The sequence below is a fragment of the Coffea arabica genome, chromosome 1e (assembly GCF_036785885.1).
Source record: "Coffea arabica cultivar ET-39 chromosome 1e, Coffea Arabica ET-39 HiFi, whole genome shotgun sequence".
Classification (NCBI taxonomy): Eukaryota; Viridiplantae; Streptophyta; class Magnoliopsida; order Gentianales; family Rubiaceae; genus Coffea; species Coffea arabica.
In genome coordinates this window covers 51820719-51834327 of record NC_092311.1, presented here as the reverse complement: position 1 = coordinate 51834327, position 13609 = coordinate 51820719, and the positions used below count along the sequence as shown (strand labels likewise).

Here is a 13609-nt window from a genome sequence, read left to right as displayed (position 1 = left end):
CATCCATTTAAAAAAGCAAAGTTAATAGTGTATCATAAATTAACGCATGCATTGTAATTATTTAGTTGATCCCATGAGCACGCAATAAATTCAAAAATACAGGAGCATGAACCATCATCATATTTTTCCTGAAAACATTCCGGACTCTTCTAATATATTCAACGAATTCAGAAATACAGACTATACAAGCATTGTCTCAAAGTACCATCTCTATCAAATGGGTAGGCAAGGACCACCAAAAATTTATACGTAAACATAACGCTATGTTATGATATCAAGAAAGCAGCACAAGTTCTCCGTCAATCACCAGCCTAACAAAAACGATAGCACAACCAAATCAATGACATTTGACGCCACCACACACGGACAACACAATAATAAGAATCAAAGCAATGATAATGCCCAGGACAATAAGCTTTATCTTCATATTCTGTAACCACATTTTCCTCCTCATCTTGGTTCCCTGTGTCCTGAAATCTTGTGCCTGCACATTGGACCAAGGCAAACTCATTACCCTTACGTACCAAACAGTCTGAAACTGAAAATAAGTGCCAAAGGGAGCCAGAGATAAAGTCAAAAATAAAGAACTTCACAGGAGATGATGTTTAAGAGGGAAACTTCATTAAAAAACGTGATCCAGTGTAAAACCAGAAATAGCAAGCTATTACAGTCACAAACCTGCGATCGAAGATTCTCAGTTTTATCAACCAGAAGCTCAATCTTCTCTCCACGATCAAGAACCTGCAAGACCAGATTCATTATATCCAATCCATAGACCCCTTTTCCAATCTTCAGAATCTCTCAATTCACAGGCAGTGCACAAGTAATTAAGGTGCCAACTACACTAACCTTCTCAATGTTTTCCATCATCACCCCTTTGACTTCTGAAACCTGAGCCTTTACTTTTGAAAGCTTGCTGATCTCCTCTGGATGATCCACACAGTATTGCATCTGTTCCTTCAGTTTGGGCCTATAGATACATCATGCGTCATTTCAACAAAGTAGTATTATCATATGCAAAAATATTATCCAAAAAAAAAGGGAAAAAGAAAAGCTCATGAAGAAGAGTAGAATGAAGTACCCAAATTCTCTGTTAAGACTATTAGCAACAGCAGTAGCAGCTTTCCCACCGCCATATTTCTTGGTAAAATCCTCCTTTATCCGCTCCAGAAAAGCTATTGGAAGCTGTCTCCCAACAGATTCCACAGCAACAACACAATATGCTGCCAAACAGAAGTATTTGGTTTGTTAGCTAAACAACACTCAAACCAACAATGATACATATCCACAAACACATAGAAATGGACTAGAGGAGTCTGGAAATGCTCGTATATAACAGAAAACATTCAATTCCCTTCTTTCCCTGAAAACACTAAGGCGGCTCCACGTGAGTAGAGAATATTCTCAAAAAAACTCATTTCAGCAACAGTCATATAAGGATAAGAATTATAGGAAGAGTGAGAATACTCTAATTTTTATCAATCATACTTCTATTGACCCAACAGATTCTCAAACAACAAGCTTGAACTATGTCTAGAATAACATTGTCATATAAGTCAATTGTACAACCAAGCATCACAAAAGCAGGAAAACCACCCTAAAAACCAAAGAATTAAATAGGAGAACACAGGCAACTAAAGAAAAGTCATTGTTATGTGTTAAATCAAAATCAAGAAAGGCATACAACTTGATTTCCATACACGTTTTACCATTTCTAAGATACAGAACATCAAAGTAATTCCCATTTGCTTTACAAGCAGTAAGTAACCTTCACTGACAGTCTCGATTATCAAACAAAAAAGGCAAATATGCTTTATCAAGATAGATTCAATCTAGAGCAGACAGGCAGCATGAAAAGAAAAATAGTTGCACTTAATTTTAATAGTAGGGGCAGCAGGGAAGGAGGAGGGTGTAAGCAATGAATAAGGATAATGTCCAAGTACAGAGTCAATTCAAAGGAATCAAAGCTCATGACAAGTCAAGTCAAACAAATCAAAGATCAAGACGTTAGACTAATTCATGTTTACTATAAAAAAATATATATAGGTTGCTTAAAATCAAAAGCACATTATTCTAGAAAGGATTTTTCATCATTAAACTCATAGACTATAGAAGTTTCAAAATTAAGCATTCATAATTGCGAAAAAGAAGAAACTAAAAAAAGTATGTGGTATGGAAAAACACAAACTCCTTTAATAGCAATAAATCTGTACAAGTGAAACTTAAACTTGTATACAAAGTCATGCTGCCTTGAAAATATAATGGAACCAATGCACGCCAACAAAATTCCCATTTGATCCTAGGCCCCATAATTCTCAACACCTTAAGCCACAGAATGTCACACAGCTAAAAAATTACCGACTTATTAATTACTGTGATATCATATAATAAAATTTCATTAACAAATAGCGATCAAACTTCAATCAGAGAATAAGAAGGTACTAATAGGAAGCAAAAAAGATCTGAACGCAACATAATAAGAGAAGATCCAAATCCTTATCGTAGGATCCATGCGAACACCAATAAGAAGTCATCTTCTAATCTGCAACTGAATATACGTCTAACCAAAAAAAAAAAAAAGAGAAAATCTAACGGAGTGACAGCCCGCAAAGAGTAAAATCACCAGTTTGAACAGTCTGAAATGTAAGAATTTTAGAACTCAATCTCATAACATTCATTTCAATGTCAATAATTATTTCAGAACTGCAAAAACAAGAGTCTGAAAAGTCGCAGAAGATGCTCAGTAAAAATAAAAACTCCAATTGTTATCAACTAAGATCTGAATCAAAAGAGCCAAATCATCACATAAATAAAACGAATAAATATAGTAAAGTAGCTGATTCACCAAAAAAATTTTTTAAAAAAAAAAGAGAGAGAGAAAAAAGAAAGAGAGAGAAAGAAAAGAAGAGCAAAACCACGAGCCTTTGACTCTGTAGTAGTAGTAAGAAAGACAAAGCACCGATTAACTAGCGGATCAAGCAAATAACATCGTAACAAGTCGAAGCGGCAAATAGATCGGGAAAGGACGAAGAAGGATGAAAACTTACTGAAGCCGTCTTCGACGAGGTAGTTAAAAGTGTGACCATCGCAGTTATAGGTGAACTTGTTGTTCGTCGCCGGAAGTTTCTGAAGGCACTGCGATGCTATGCTGGTGAAATTTCCAGTGAACTCAGTGTACTCGGCTAAGATCACCGTTCCTCGGGCGACGAAGCTGTAGATCAACGACTGCTGCCCCATTTTCACTCTTCTCTCTCTCTCTGGTAACTCCCTCACAAAAACCCTAGCAGGCCTCTTCGGAATCTAGAGAGAGAAAGTGAGTGAAGAAAGAAAGAGGGGCAAACAAATGAAAAGAGGATAAATCGCGAGAGAAAAAGAAATAGAGGAAGCGTGACGATGCGGGGAGAGGATTGGATCGAGTTTGATTTTTGTACCGTTCGACCATAAAGAGAAAATTTCGTCTTTCTTGGTTTTATATATATATATTTTTCTTTTAATTTCTTCTTTAAAGATTTTATAGAAATATAGTCGAGAGACCCATTCGGTGGTTGCCGTGGGGTGGTAGGTTGTTTAACAAACCCTCGTACATCATCGGGAATAACGCAAATGCCACTGTCACTTGCCCACAAGGTGTATGTTTTAAGGTTTTAAAATTTTGGCATTAATTTCGTTATCAAAAAAAAAAAAAAAATAGGCATTAACTCAACTAAGCTGGCTGGTAATGGCATTAATCACCCGAGATGCCAACGCCAAGCTCAAAATAAAATTAAAAGTCAAGAAAGATCAAACTGCTTGTAGCCAGCGAAGAATTTGAAGTAGCTTGCAGAGGATAGTCTCTCTTTTATATCCCGTGGCTCGAAATGGAAAGAGCCATTTTTGCTTCAAACCGCGTCATTTGGCAACGGCCAATGCTAACGGAGATTTGACGATAATCCGTTTTCTTGGACGCGTGGTCCTCTAGTTCAACGTCTTAACCTAATCGCGTATCGACCCACAATTATGTATATTTGTCGTGGGCGGAGCCACTCTTTTTGAAACTACATACTAATACCCTATAAAAATTTAAATTTTTATTATTGCCCCACTTTTGCCCTTCTTAAATTTTGATAGTATTCTCTAACCCCACAAGTGTGCTAAATTTTTTAATTTGTCCCCACCATGTTTACAATGAAACATTAAAATAAAGTAACTAGTTAATGCTCTTTTCATTATCTTTCTAACAATTTTAATTTGCTAAACACTAAACTTTCCTTAGATGTTAAACCATATGAATTACAAGAAAAATCAAACATTCATTTGATAGTTTGAAATTTACACATTATTATCATCCACCTATTAGATACTAGAATATACCCCCCCCCCCTCTAGTACTCTTGTGTATAAGTTTAATTGCTATGCACTTTTATGCATAACTTTAAGCATTTATGTAATTTTACACCATTAGATTACCTGATAATTATTACATATAAACACGAGTTGTAGATAACTTTTTGAATTTCTTTTTAAATATTGAATAAATCGGTGTACATATAATAGACATTTAATCATGCCTAACATTTAGAAGACAAGTGTGTTTGGAATGCACATTATTTACACACATTGATTTGCTTGCATCATCAACACATTTTTCAATCACCTTTTTATTTCATATACATCACATCAAAGAAATGCTATAGTATTTTTCACAAAATTATCTCAAATAATTGCTGATATCAAATAATTGCTGATATTGTTGACCTTTGCACAAAAATCCTCGCTGTCATGAATACGATGATGATCAAACAACTAGTTCTTCTGTCATGAATGATGTGATGATGTTCTACTCTTAGAAACTGGTTTATCTTTTGTACCCAAATAATTCGACTTCACTTGTTAGTTATTAGTATGGAATACTTTAAACAGATACATAATTCCCTCAATCTCAATCAGTACTTTCTAAGGTTATGCAGTTGGCTACTGAATCCCTCGATCCGTACTTTCTAAGGTTCAAAAATAACATAAAGAAACGACTGAATTACACGCATGATTCGCTTCTGTTGGCTCAAACGTTATGCAGTTGTCGTACATTCGAAGAACTTGTCAGTTGTCACATCTCAAAGGCGCGAATTCTGCTACTAAATTATGATCGATAACTACTTCTAATCTGATTTTGGTGGGTACCTAGAGATGATCAGGTGATATTTTCATCTGGCAGTCCAAATCGCAGCACCGAGACGAAGAAACAGCATGTGCTGTATACTTTTCCTGATCCTGACCAGCACTCTGTAACATCGTCGGTCAATCGGTGATCGGTTAACCGCAAAGGTAGGATAATGCTATGCCGCCATTAACCGTTCTTTTCCTCTTTTCTTGATTTAACTTCTGGGGTTTTCTCTGTTTTTTTTTATAAAAAAAAAAAAAAAAAAAATTCTGCAGTAACAACAACATTAGTTTTGCCCCACAAAAAATGTGCAACAGAAAAAACGTCTTGGCTCACCAAAGTTTCTTTTCCTCGAGGACAATAATTAGCTTTACCGAGACAAAATATTTTCTATCTCCTGCTTTCTCATAAAACATCAAAATCATTGCTCAACTCGTCTGGAGAAGCTTGCTTATAAAAGGGAGAAAACGGCTCAAATTATAAAACAAAATTCCTCATTCATTTTCTAAATCAACTCCAGATGGCAGCTCAAATCTATTTTTTGAGCTATCATCCTCCAGTCCAACTCCCTCGGCAATTTCCATGGCAGATCCCTTGCTGACATAATCTACCTTGAAGTCATAATCATCTTCCATAGCAGTTGATTTATTGTCCTTTTTCCTCCTCTTCTTCTCTGCCTTTTTCAACTTAGTGTTAAGAATACCTTCCTCGGCATATAGCCTCTCATTTTGCCTGCTGCTGGCAGTTTTAGCCGTCACAGACCCTGCTTCATCTTCTGATCTCATGGACTCATCTCCATCATCCCCTACATTGTCTTCCAGATTTTCACTTTGGGGCAATGATGCTGGATAACCATCATCCTGCAATGTCAAATATAACACATATGAAGGCTAAATGCATATAAACACGATGTTCAGAAGCATCACAATGAACTACAAGGCAATGTAGAATTGCAATTTGTATCCAACATATGCCCCCACCCTTCCCACCCACCGTGTGGATAATTTTGTATTCAAATAGCTGTTATCTGATTTACAGTAGTTTAAATTTGCAAAACCAAGCTATGACATTGCAGACAGACTAATTCTACGTATTAGCTGCACCATTACTCCAAAAAAGCAACTAACAGCAGACTTTTAACTCTTTTGCTAAGACTGAGACAAAGTGCCAATGGGGAAAAGGCCATCAGTTCCATCCCCATCACATTAAAAGGTAGATTGCCTTTCTCCAAGAGATGAAGGGTTCAAATCTCAAGTTACTTGCTTACATGCATAAAGTCTTCCACGTAAATAATCAATCTCCTCTGAACTATAACAAAAAGCTATTGCCTTTGAACTTCAAGGAAATGAGACAACTTAAAAGTCACAATGCATGCTCATGAGTTGAAAATGATTGTTCAGACTGACATACCTCAAGCATCTTTTCATCAAAATTGACAGGAGAGTTTGAAGGAACTTCAACAGGGTTAAAATCACTGACAGATTTTAGGCTACCAATAAATGAGGACTCATTGCCATAAACTTCATCCACATTGAATTCCTTTCCAAATTCTGATACAATTTTTGCCTCTGAAGGCTCTCCATCATTTCTAGTTGGAGGCATCGCGTAATAGGGAATTTTACCTGGGAAAACATAGTGAAATGTCAAATATTATACCAAAATATACTACCCAAACGCGCATTTGACTAATTTCAAGACAAGAAAAGATGCATGGTAAAAGTCAATTATTTAAATATGCTGCAAGAGAGGAGATAAGTGCTGATAACACATACCCTCATTCCAGTCATGAAGAACAATTCTTGCAGCAGCATCAATATCCACAATGCCGCCCTTTTTCAGCTTACCCCTGACGGTAGCAACCTTCTGGAGAAAGTCATCAACTGAATCAAAGCTAGGAACCTTGTACAGCATTACCAACATTTTGGCAGGACACAGCCTGAGAATTTCTTTAACTGCATTATCCAAAAATAGGTAATTAATTAGAGATTCATTAACTAACTACACAATGGCAAAGATGTAATTTACTGCTTCAGACAAAATAAATTTCAATTACCAGGAAGAACTGGGTCGTCCAACTTCTCAATTCTCTTGCAATTTCGAAGAGCAATTGATGCATCATCACTGCCAGCAGATTTAAGCATCACAACCCCAGGGCAATCCAACAATTTCACATTCTTGTCCAACTGTACCTCTTGCATAGATCGTGTTAATCCAGGAGTAGCACCAACATTGACAACATGAGACCTCTTCAAGCTGTTAATCAAACTGCTTTTACCAACATTAGGTAGGCCAATAACCCCAACTGTGATGGATTTTTTGATCTGCAGCCAAAACTTGCTTTAAGAGGACAGTTGAAGCAGATATCCAGAAAACAACAAATAGAACTCCCATGGGAAGGGGTGGCAAAATTAAGTTTACATCCTACAGCGGCTAATGCAAAGAAAAGTAGGGATGAAGGAAGTTTTAGAGCTTTAACGATTTCACTTAGTGAACATCCAAATAGTTCTAATAGCATTTCGTTCAGAAGTCTAATAATACCTCATGGCTTCTTGAGTAGTTTTTCAGCAGTTTGATAAGAGTTTCTGCTCCAAGACAATCACTAGTCTGCATTGGACTACTCGTCTTTCGCGCCTTTAAGGAAGATTTCCACCCAAGATTTGCCTTCTGTTCTTGGGTACTGCACTTGAAAGCAACTGTGGGCAACTCCTCCCTAAGATATTTGAGCCATTTTTCAACAGCTTCCCGAGGGACAAGATCTGACAAGAAAGTTTAAGCAGAGAAAGTATTTCAGCGGGATTGCAATTAAAATGGTGTAACATCATTCAAGCCATTATGGCCATTTTCAAGTAAGGTTGATGCTAAAATTTGAAGGTCATTGCAATGCCATTAAAAGACCACAAAATTCCATAGACATCACTGGCTACTCAGAATGCATAAATGTTGCCAGGAAATCATTCCGACTGTTGATTATAGTAATTTCAAAGCAGGCAAAAGAAGGAGACCTATTTTATTTAGCAACAAAACAAGATTTTTCTCAGGTCCAGATCTCATGACCATCTTTTCCATATCCACGCAACGAGAACCAAGGGGATCTCGAGCATCAAGCACTTCTAAAATGACATCAGAGGCTTCAATGACTTTGACCAACTCCTTGTAAAAAGCCCTATCTGAGTTATCTGCAGCAAAACAAGGCGAATTAAGATATATCAGGCAGAAGGAAAGCAAAACCTTACACCCCCACGCTAATATAAGCATGGTAAGCTTCTAACTTACCCCGGTTTTTACCCAGTGAAGTTGACACATCATTGAAATCCTCACCAAAATTCTGCCTTTTACTTCCGACACTGTCTTCGTCATCCTCTAGTAGTCCCAACTTTCTCTTCTGTGCCTGAACAAGCAACATCAAGCAATGTTTTAGTGGAATTATTGCACTTCAAATGAAGTCATTCCCACATTCTACTCTTAAGACTGCAATTTCAAACTAGGTACTTCTTCGAAGTTTTCAAGGCAATCTCATGTAAAGAAGCGACACCACATTATCAATCAAACTCTAACATAGCACACGAAGTGAAAAATGTTAGAAAGTCCCTCAGTTCAATGCTACCCCTATGAAACCCAAGAGAAACCTATTAAAAAAGGACTATATATCCTAGCAAAAGACCTCTTTTTTAAGAATGATAAGCCTCCGCATCCCCCACATAGTTCTCTAAATTGGATCCAAATTAGCACCCCCAAAAAAAACGATGGTAAAAAGACAATAGTAGTATGATATTTTCAATACCCTCTCTTTCCGAGCAGCTTTCTTCTGCTCGATTTCTTCAAGGGCACGAGCGCGGCGGGCCTCGAGGGCCTTAAGTTCTTGTTCCTTGAAGGGCCAGTCATTGGGGATACCAGGATCCTTCTCCTTCTTGGATTTCTTATGGAGTCCGAGCTTCTTAGCCTCTTTGGCCTTCTTCTTATGGTGCTCCTTCACCCTCCTTATGATCTTGTACTTCTTCTTCAACGAAACCCTCTTACTCTTACTCTCTGCAAATCATAAACAGACGCCACCAAAAATCAGAATTCTACCAAGCTATTACACTACATATTACAAGACATTCCAAAAAGAAAGAGGGATTATAATTGGATATCATACTCTTGCTCTTCTTCACCATGATTGATTGTTAAAATGATTGGAAATACCGCAAGGGTTTTACGATATGGAAGTTTTTTTCCGAAGTTTTTTACGATATGGAAGTGGCGATGGTTTTTCTGACTAGGGTTTCTGGAGGAAGGAAAAGGTATACAGTCCGAAAATATGAAGCGGCCCGCTGCAGGAAATTAGAATTAGACTATTAGAGAGTACGACGACAGTCAACGATTTTCGCTGTATCTGCACTGAAGTTATAGAGGCGCTAAGACTTTTCGATTGCCAAAAATGGATCCAAAAATTGTTGGGGTGAGAGAGGCTCGAACTCTCGACCTCAGGATTACTCAGAAGCTATGAGACCTACGCGCTAGCCAACTGCGCCACCACCCCATTTGTTTTTCGGCCAGCAGTTTTCAATATAAATATATAGGCTGTGTTTGGTTCAATTGATTTTGGCAAAAACTGTGGCTGTAGTCAAAATACAATTTCAGTCAACCAACTTTTTTTTAAATGCTACAGTACCGGTCCTGGTACACGGCGCCGTTTAGGAGCCAAAATGACAAAACAAGTTTTGAGATGTATTGTCCTTCCGTTCCTCCTCGTTATTTTCTGAGTTAAACTGTATCGAGCAACTACGAGGCTCCTCTTCACTTTCCTCTTCTAAGCAGCATCAACAGTAGAGCAGACACTTGAATGTTCAAATCACCGGTTCTACCCCAGCTGATCTGCTTGTAATGCTGCTGTCATCGTCGCCGCAAGTGAACAGTTAGCTGGTCCCTCCACAATTTGCAACTTATCTGCAGCATAACATCGGGAGAAGGAAGCTGAACCTCCGCTGCACCTCGGACAGGGGAGGTAGTGGAATTGCCCAGAAAATCATTCGAAGCTGCTTGCTGAAGAGCTTTCTTCCCTTATTTCCAAGTCGCGGCCAAGAAGTCTCACCGCCGTTGCTCATCTGTTGCTTCGTCGAGGTGAGTTTGTACTGTTGAGCTAATTGGGGCCTTAATTCGTACGAATTAGGGCTACAGTAATTAATGAATGTGGTTGCTGTTTAATCCTATTCTCTGAAAAATCAGCGGGCGATAGTATATGGTAGAGACAGAGGATCAATTAAGAAAATGTGGATTTGCCTTGTTTGGACTGACATTCATGCTTCTTCACTTAACTTCTTTATATTGTGCGGCATTCCATTTTTCATTATTGGCTTGTTTTGGTTCGCCATCTCATCTTAGCAACTCACAATTGGAGCTTCACCGTTATCTTGCCTTCGTGATAATTCCCGCATGTGTCCAGAGTATGCTAAATTAATTGTTAGCAAGAGGGAAATGGTACACAGTGGCACCATATTAGCTGATAAACGTGCTTGGCTGCTTTAAATTGTTCGGCATGCATAGGAGAGTTTTTTTTAATAAGCTCATGGTATACGTGTACCCTGTTAATGGGAAGAATATTGATACTATGAAGTGGATTAGATGTTTGATCGATTGCTGTTGTTGTCGGCTGAAATTGATCAGTTTTTCTGCCACATGAATCTGTAGGTGGGGTGTTGTATCTACATTTACATTTCGGATAAGGAATTTGATTAATTGGTTGTACTTATTAAGCACCAGTGCTATTTTCCTTGGACTATTGCAATTCGATTACTGAAATATTCGTCCCTAGCGTCATGTGACTGGCATGCATTTATTTGGTCGTTGCTGTTGGGTTTGATCTTATTGGATGTTCTTGTGATCGGACTTGAGGCAATGCCATTCTGGTACCTGCAATTTTATTAGTTGGCACGTGGTATATTTTAATTTGTCCTACCGTGATTGTTTATAATTTATGCATTGAAGCTGCTGTTGCGTTTTTCAATGAATGACAACCTGTAGAGAGGGGTATATTTTTCTGCTTTAAGTGTGATGCTGTTTTGGTCCTATGTATATGATTCGTTGCATATTATAATCTGATATGAACTTCGCTAAATGGGTTGAACTGTTATTTTGGCTTCACACATAAAATTGGATGATAGTTCATATACAGTTTATGCGTTTGGCCTGCTAATAGCATTTTAGTGGTACCTTGTACATATTTTTAGGATTGTGATGCCCCCTGTGACTCGGAGTGCTTCGAAGGGTAAGGCCCAACTATTGTGACAATTAATTATTAAAAATTCTGATCAGAAACAGCTGTAGTGCTCGGCTTTTAACATCCTTATTTACAGCTTTGCAAACGACTAGGGGTGCTAACCGTTGTTCTTTATATTCGGGTACGGGAGAAAACGATTTGCGTCTTTGTATAACAAACTACTTCAAGGTGAGTTATAACTGACTAGGTGAAAAATTTCTGTAGATGCTGTCCCAATATTGGCTTAGATTGTATCTAATTTCCCGTTTACGGCGACCCTAAGCCTGTTTTCTGGTTTTGACTTTCCTAAAGAAAACAAAGATGCCCAAACCAAAAGCTCTTAAGGAACGTATCAATTTCACGCCGAAGATGGAAACTGCCATTGCTGAACAGCTTCTGAACATGCATAGGAATGGGGAAATATCATCACAGACCATCGGGAGCCACGTTGTCCCTCAGATTACTAGGATGCTCGCTGAGACTTTCGGGGTTTCATTCCCCCGCGATACTATTCGGTGGAAGTACTATGCGCTTCAGAACTTAACTAGGCTTTACATTTCGTTCAAGAAGCGTGGCACTGGTATGGGCTGAGACTCAACCAACTTCACCTTCATGATGGATGATGAGCGATGGAGTCATCTACTTCAGGTATAATACTTAGTCCTATCCTTTAGCTTATACGCTGTTATCGTTATATATTTTGTTTTATAAGCTTGGTTTATAGAATTTTGGTAGGTTTTTTGACCATTATTAGTTGTATGTATTGTTCAGCTGTGGAATTTGTATTGTTTATTTGTAAAAGTTGTTTGTTCCTAACAGCTGTTGTGTTAAATTGTTAATTGGGCTTTTGCTTATTTTTAAAACCTGTTTTCTTCTTTTGTAGGTCAACCAGGGATACAATAGATTTAGGAACCGGTGTTGTCTGGTCTTCCATTTGCTTGAAGAAGTCTTCATGAATCAGGGGGCTACTGGGGATTTTAACGCCGGCTTTGGAGTATCGCCCCTGAATTCGGGCGATGAATTGGAAATGGAACACGCTGCGAACAGAGGTAGGGGCAAGGGGGTTGTGGATGTCGATTCATCAGATGGAGGAGATGCCGTTCCTGTGACTCGGAAAGGGAAAGAGAAGGTTAAGAAGGGCAAAGGAAAGCGCAAATCGGGGGACATGTCAACTGAGTCATTCTTCCAACCGTCCTCCCCCCAATTCCAGAAATACGTTCGGGTTTTAGACAGCATCGAGACACGATTGAGCGGTAAAGGGAGCTCTGGGATCTCCGGTTCGGTCTCTTCTCCTGCTAAGAGCCAAAAGGCTCCAGTTGATGAAGACGAGGAGCTGGTGGCTGCTTTGGCCACTTTGAGCAGTCTGAATTTGGACCGAAGTGTGCGCTTCCAGATGGCTGATCTGCTAAGGAATCGGCATGAGCGTCTCATTTGGTTCTTATGCGCGGACGACGAGGACCGCCTTGCCTTTGTCAGACATCGAGGCTTCCTCCCCCCCCCTTAGCATCTCGTTCAATCCAGCCCAAAACTATTGCAGCAGCTTTCGTCTTAGTTTTTCCCATGGCTTAAATGGATTTGATCTATTCGTTTGGATTTATGTACTTGGAGTTGACATTGGCCTGTGTTATTCATTTCTTTACTGTACCGTGGACCCAATTTAGTTTTTTTTTTTCTTGTGAGATGAAGTTGAGGTTACAAAAATTTCGGATAATTTATTTGGTTGCGTTTATAAATGTTGGTTGAATTGTTTACTATATATTATTTGTTGGGAATGGTGCAAGGATTTTCATTTTGTGTGACAGGAGTTGCCGCTACATTTTTTCCATTATGCCGATGGTCATCTTTGTTTGTATATTTTTTAACATTTGGAGCTGGTTCAGGTTATTTCTGAATACCATCTGCATGTTCAGGGACCATCGTGTGTTAAATAATTTGAGTGTGCTTCTCAATATTGGTTGCAGTAGTGCTTCTCAGTATTGGTTGTTAGGAAATAGTGCAATGCCGTATATATTGGGGAGCCATGTTCCTAAATTAATTTTATTGGCATCATTTAATATGTATTCTTTGGATTTTTGTGTACTCACATTCACACCGGGGCCTGTTATCATTTTATCCTTGTGCCATTCAGGGAATGTTTACATAATTTACTTGTGCTGGGGATAGCAATATTGGCTGATGTTCACTAAATATCAATTGTGGCCCCGTAAAAGTGCAATGGCTAATATTTTGTGTACTCA

The 13609-nt window shown here is 38.5% G+C and overlaps 3 protein-coding genes and 1 non-coding gene across 4 annotated transcripts; 1 reads left to right on the top strand and 3 right to left on the bottom strand.

Annotated features, from left to right (window-relative positions):
- Positions 1-122: 122 nt before the first annotated feature.
- On the bottom strand, positions 123-3442 carry LOC140013368 (vesicle-associated membrane protein 725). Its single transcript, XM_072062637.1, has 5 exons — positions 3048-3442; positions 1082-1223; positions 850-970; positions 679-741; positions 123-484 (listed from the first exon to the last, which is right to left on the bottom strand). The coding sequence occupies exons 1-5, from the start codon at positions 3235-3237 to the stop codon at positions 338-340; spliced, it is 663 nt and encodes a 220-aa protein (XP_071918738.1). The 5' UTR covers positions 3238-3442; the 3' UTR covers positions 123-337.
- Positions 3443-5446: 2004 nt separating this feature from the next.
- Positions 5447-9492, bottom strand: LOC140013362 (guanine nucleotide-binding protein-like NSN1). The gene is made up of 9 exons (XM_072062629.1): positions 9273-9492; positions 8919-9163; positions 8411-8525; positions 8140-8313; positions 7676-7893; positions 7191-7458; positions 6910-7089; positions 6548-6759; positions 5447-5997 (listed from the first exon to the last, which is right to left on the bottom strand). Exons 1-9 carry the CDS (start codon positions 9289-9291, stop codon positions 5632-5634), a joined length of 1797 nt encoding a protein of 598 aa, XP_071918730.1. The 5' UTR covers positions 9292-9492; the 3' UTR covers positions 5447-5631.
- A 79-nt stretch (positions 9493-9571) lies between these two features.
- TRNAM-CAU (transfer RNA methionine (anticodon CAU)) lies at positions 9572-9656 on the bottom strand. Its single transcript is given in 2 exon segments — positions 9572-9607; positions 9619-9656. It is a non-coding gene; the product is annotated as a tRNA-Met (tRNA).
- Positions 9657-10206: 550 nt separating this feature from the next.
- Positions 10207-12606, top strand: LOC113700439 (uncharacterized). Its single transcript, XM_027220883.2, has 5 exons — positions 10207-10237; positions 11344-11381; positions 11470-11561; positions 11685-12020; positions 12256-12606. Exons 2-4 carry the CDS (start codon positions 11351-11353, stop codon positions 11961-11963), a joined length of 402 nt encoding a protein of 133 aa, XP_027076684.2. The 5' UTR covers positions 10207-10237; positions 11344-11350; the 3' UTR covers positions 11964-12020; positions 12256-12606.
- Positions 12607-13609: the final 1003 nt, after the last annotated feature.

Coding starts and splice junctions, on each gene's coding strand:
- LOC113700439 (XM_027220883.2), top strand. CDS start 11,351: ATGCCCCCTGTGACTCGGAGTGCTTCGAAGG. Junction 11,382..11,469: donor GACTCGGAGTGCTTCGAAGG/GTAAGGCCCAAC, acceptor CCTTATTTACAG/CTTTGCAAACGACTAGGGGT. Junction 11,562..11,684: donor GTATAACAAACTACTTCAAG/GTGAGTTATAAC, acceptor ACTTTCCTAAAG/AAAACAAAGATGCCCAAACC.
- LOC140013362 (XM_072062629.1), bottom strand. Junction 7,090..7,190: donor GGACGACCCAGTTCTTCCTG/GTAATTGAAATT, acceptor TGGATAATGCAG/TTAAAGAAATTCTCAGGCTG. Junction 5,998..6,547: donor TTGATGAAAAGATGCTTGAG/GTATGTCAGTCT, acceptor TTGACATTGCAG/GATGATGGTTATCCAGCATC.
- LOC140013368 (XM_072062637.1), bottom strand. CDS start 3,237: ATGGGGCAGCAGTCGTTGATCTACAGCTTCGTCGCCCGAGGAACGGTG. Junction 742..849: donor TGATGGAAAACATTGAGAAG/GTTAGTGTAGTT, acceptor CTGGTCTTGCAG/GTTCTTGATCGTGGAGAGAA. Junction 485..678: donor CTGAGAATCTTCGATCGCAG/GTTTGTGACTGT, acceptor TCCAATGTGCAG/GCACAAGATTTCAGGACACA.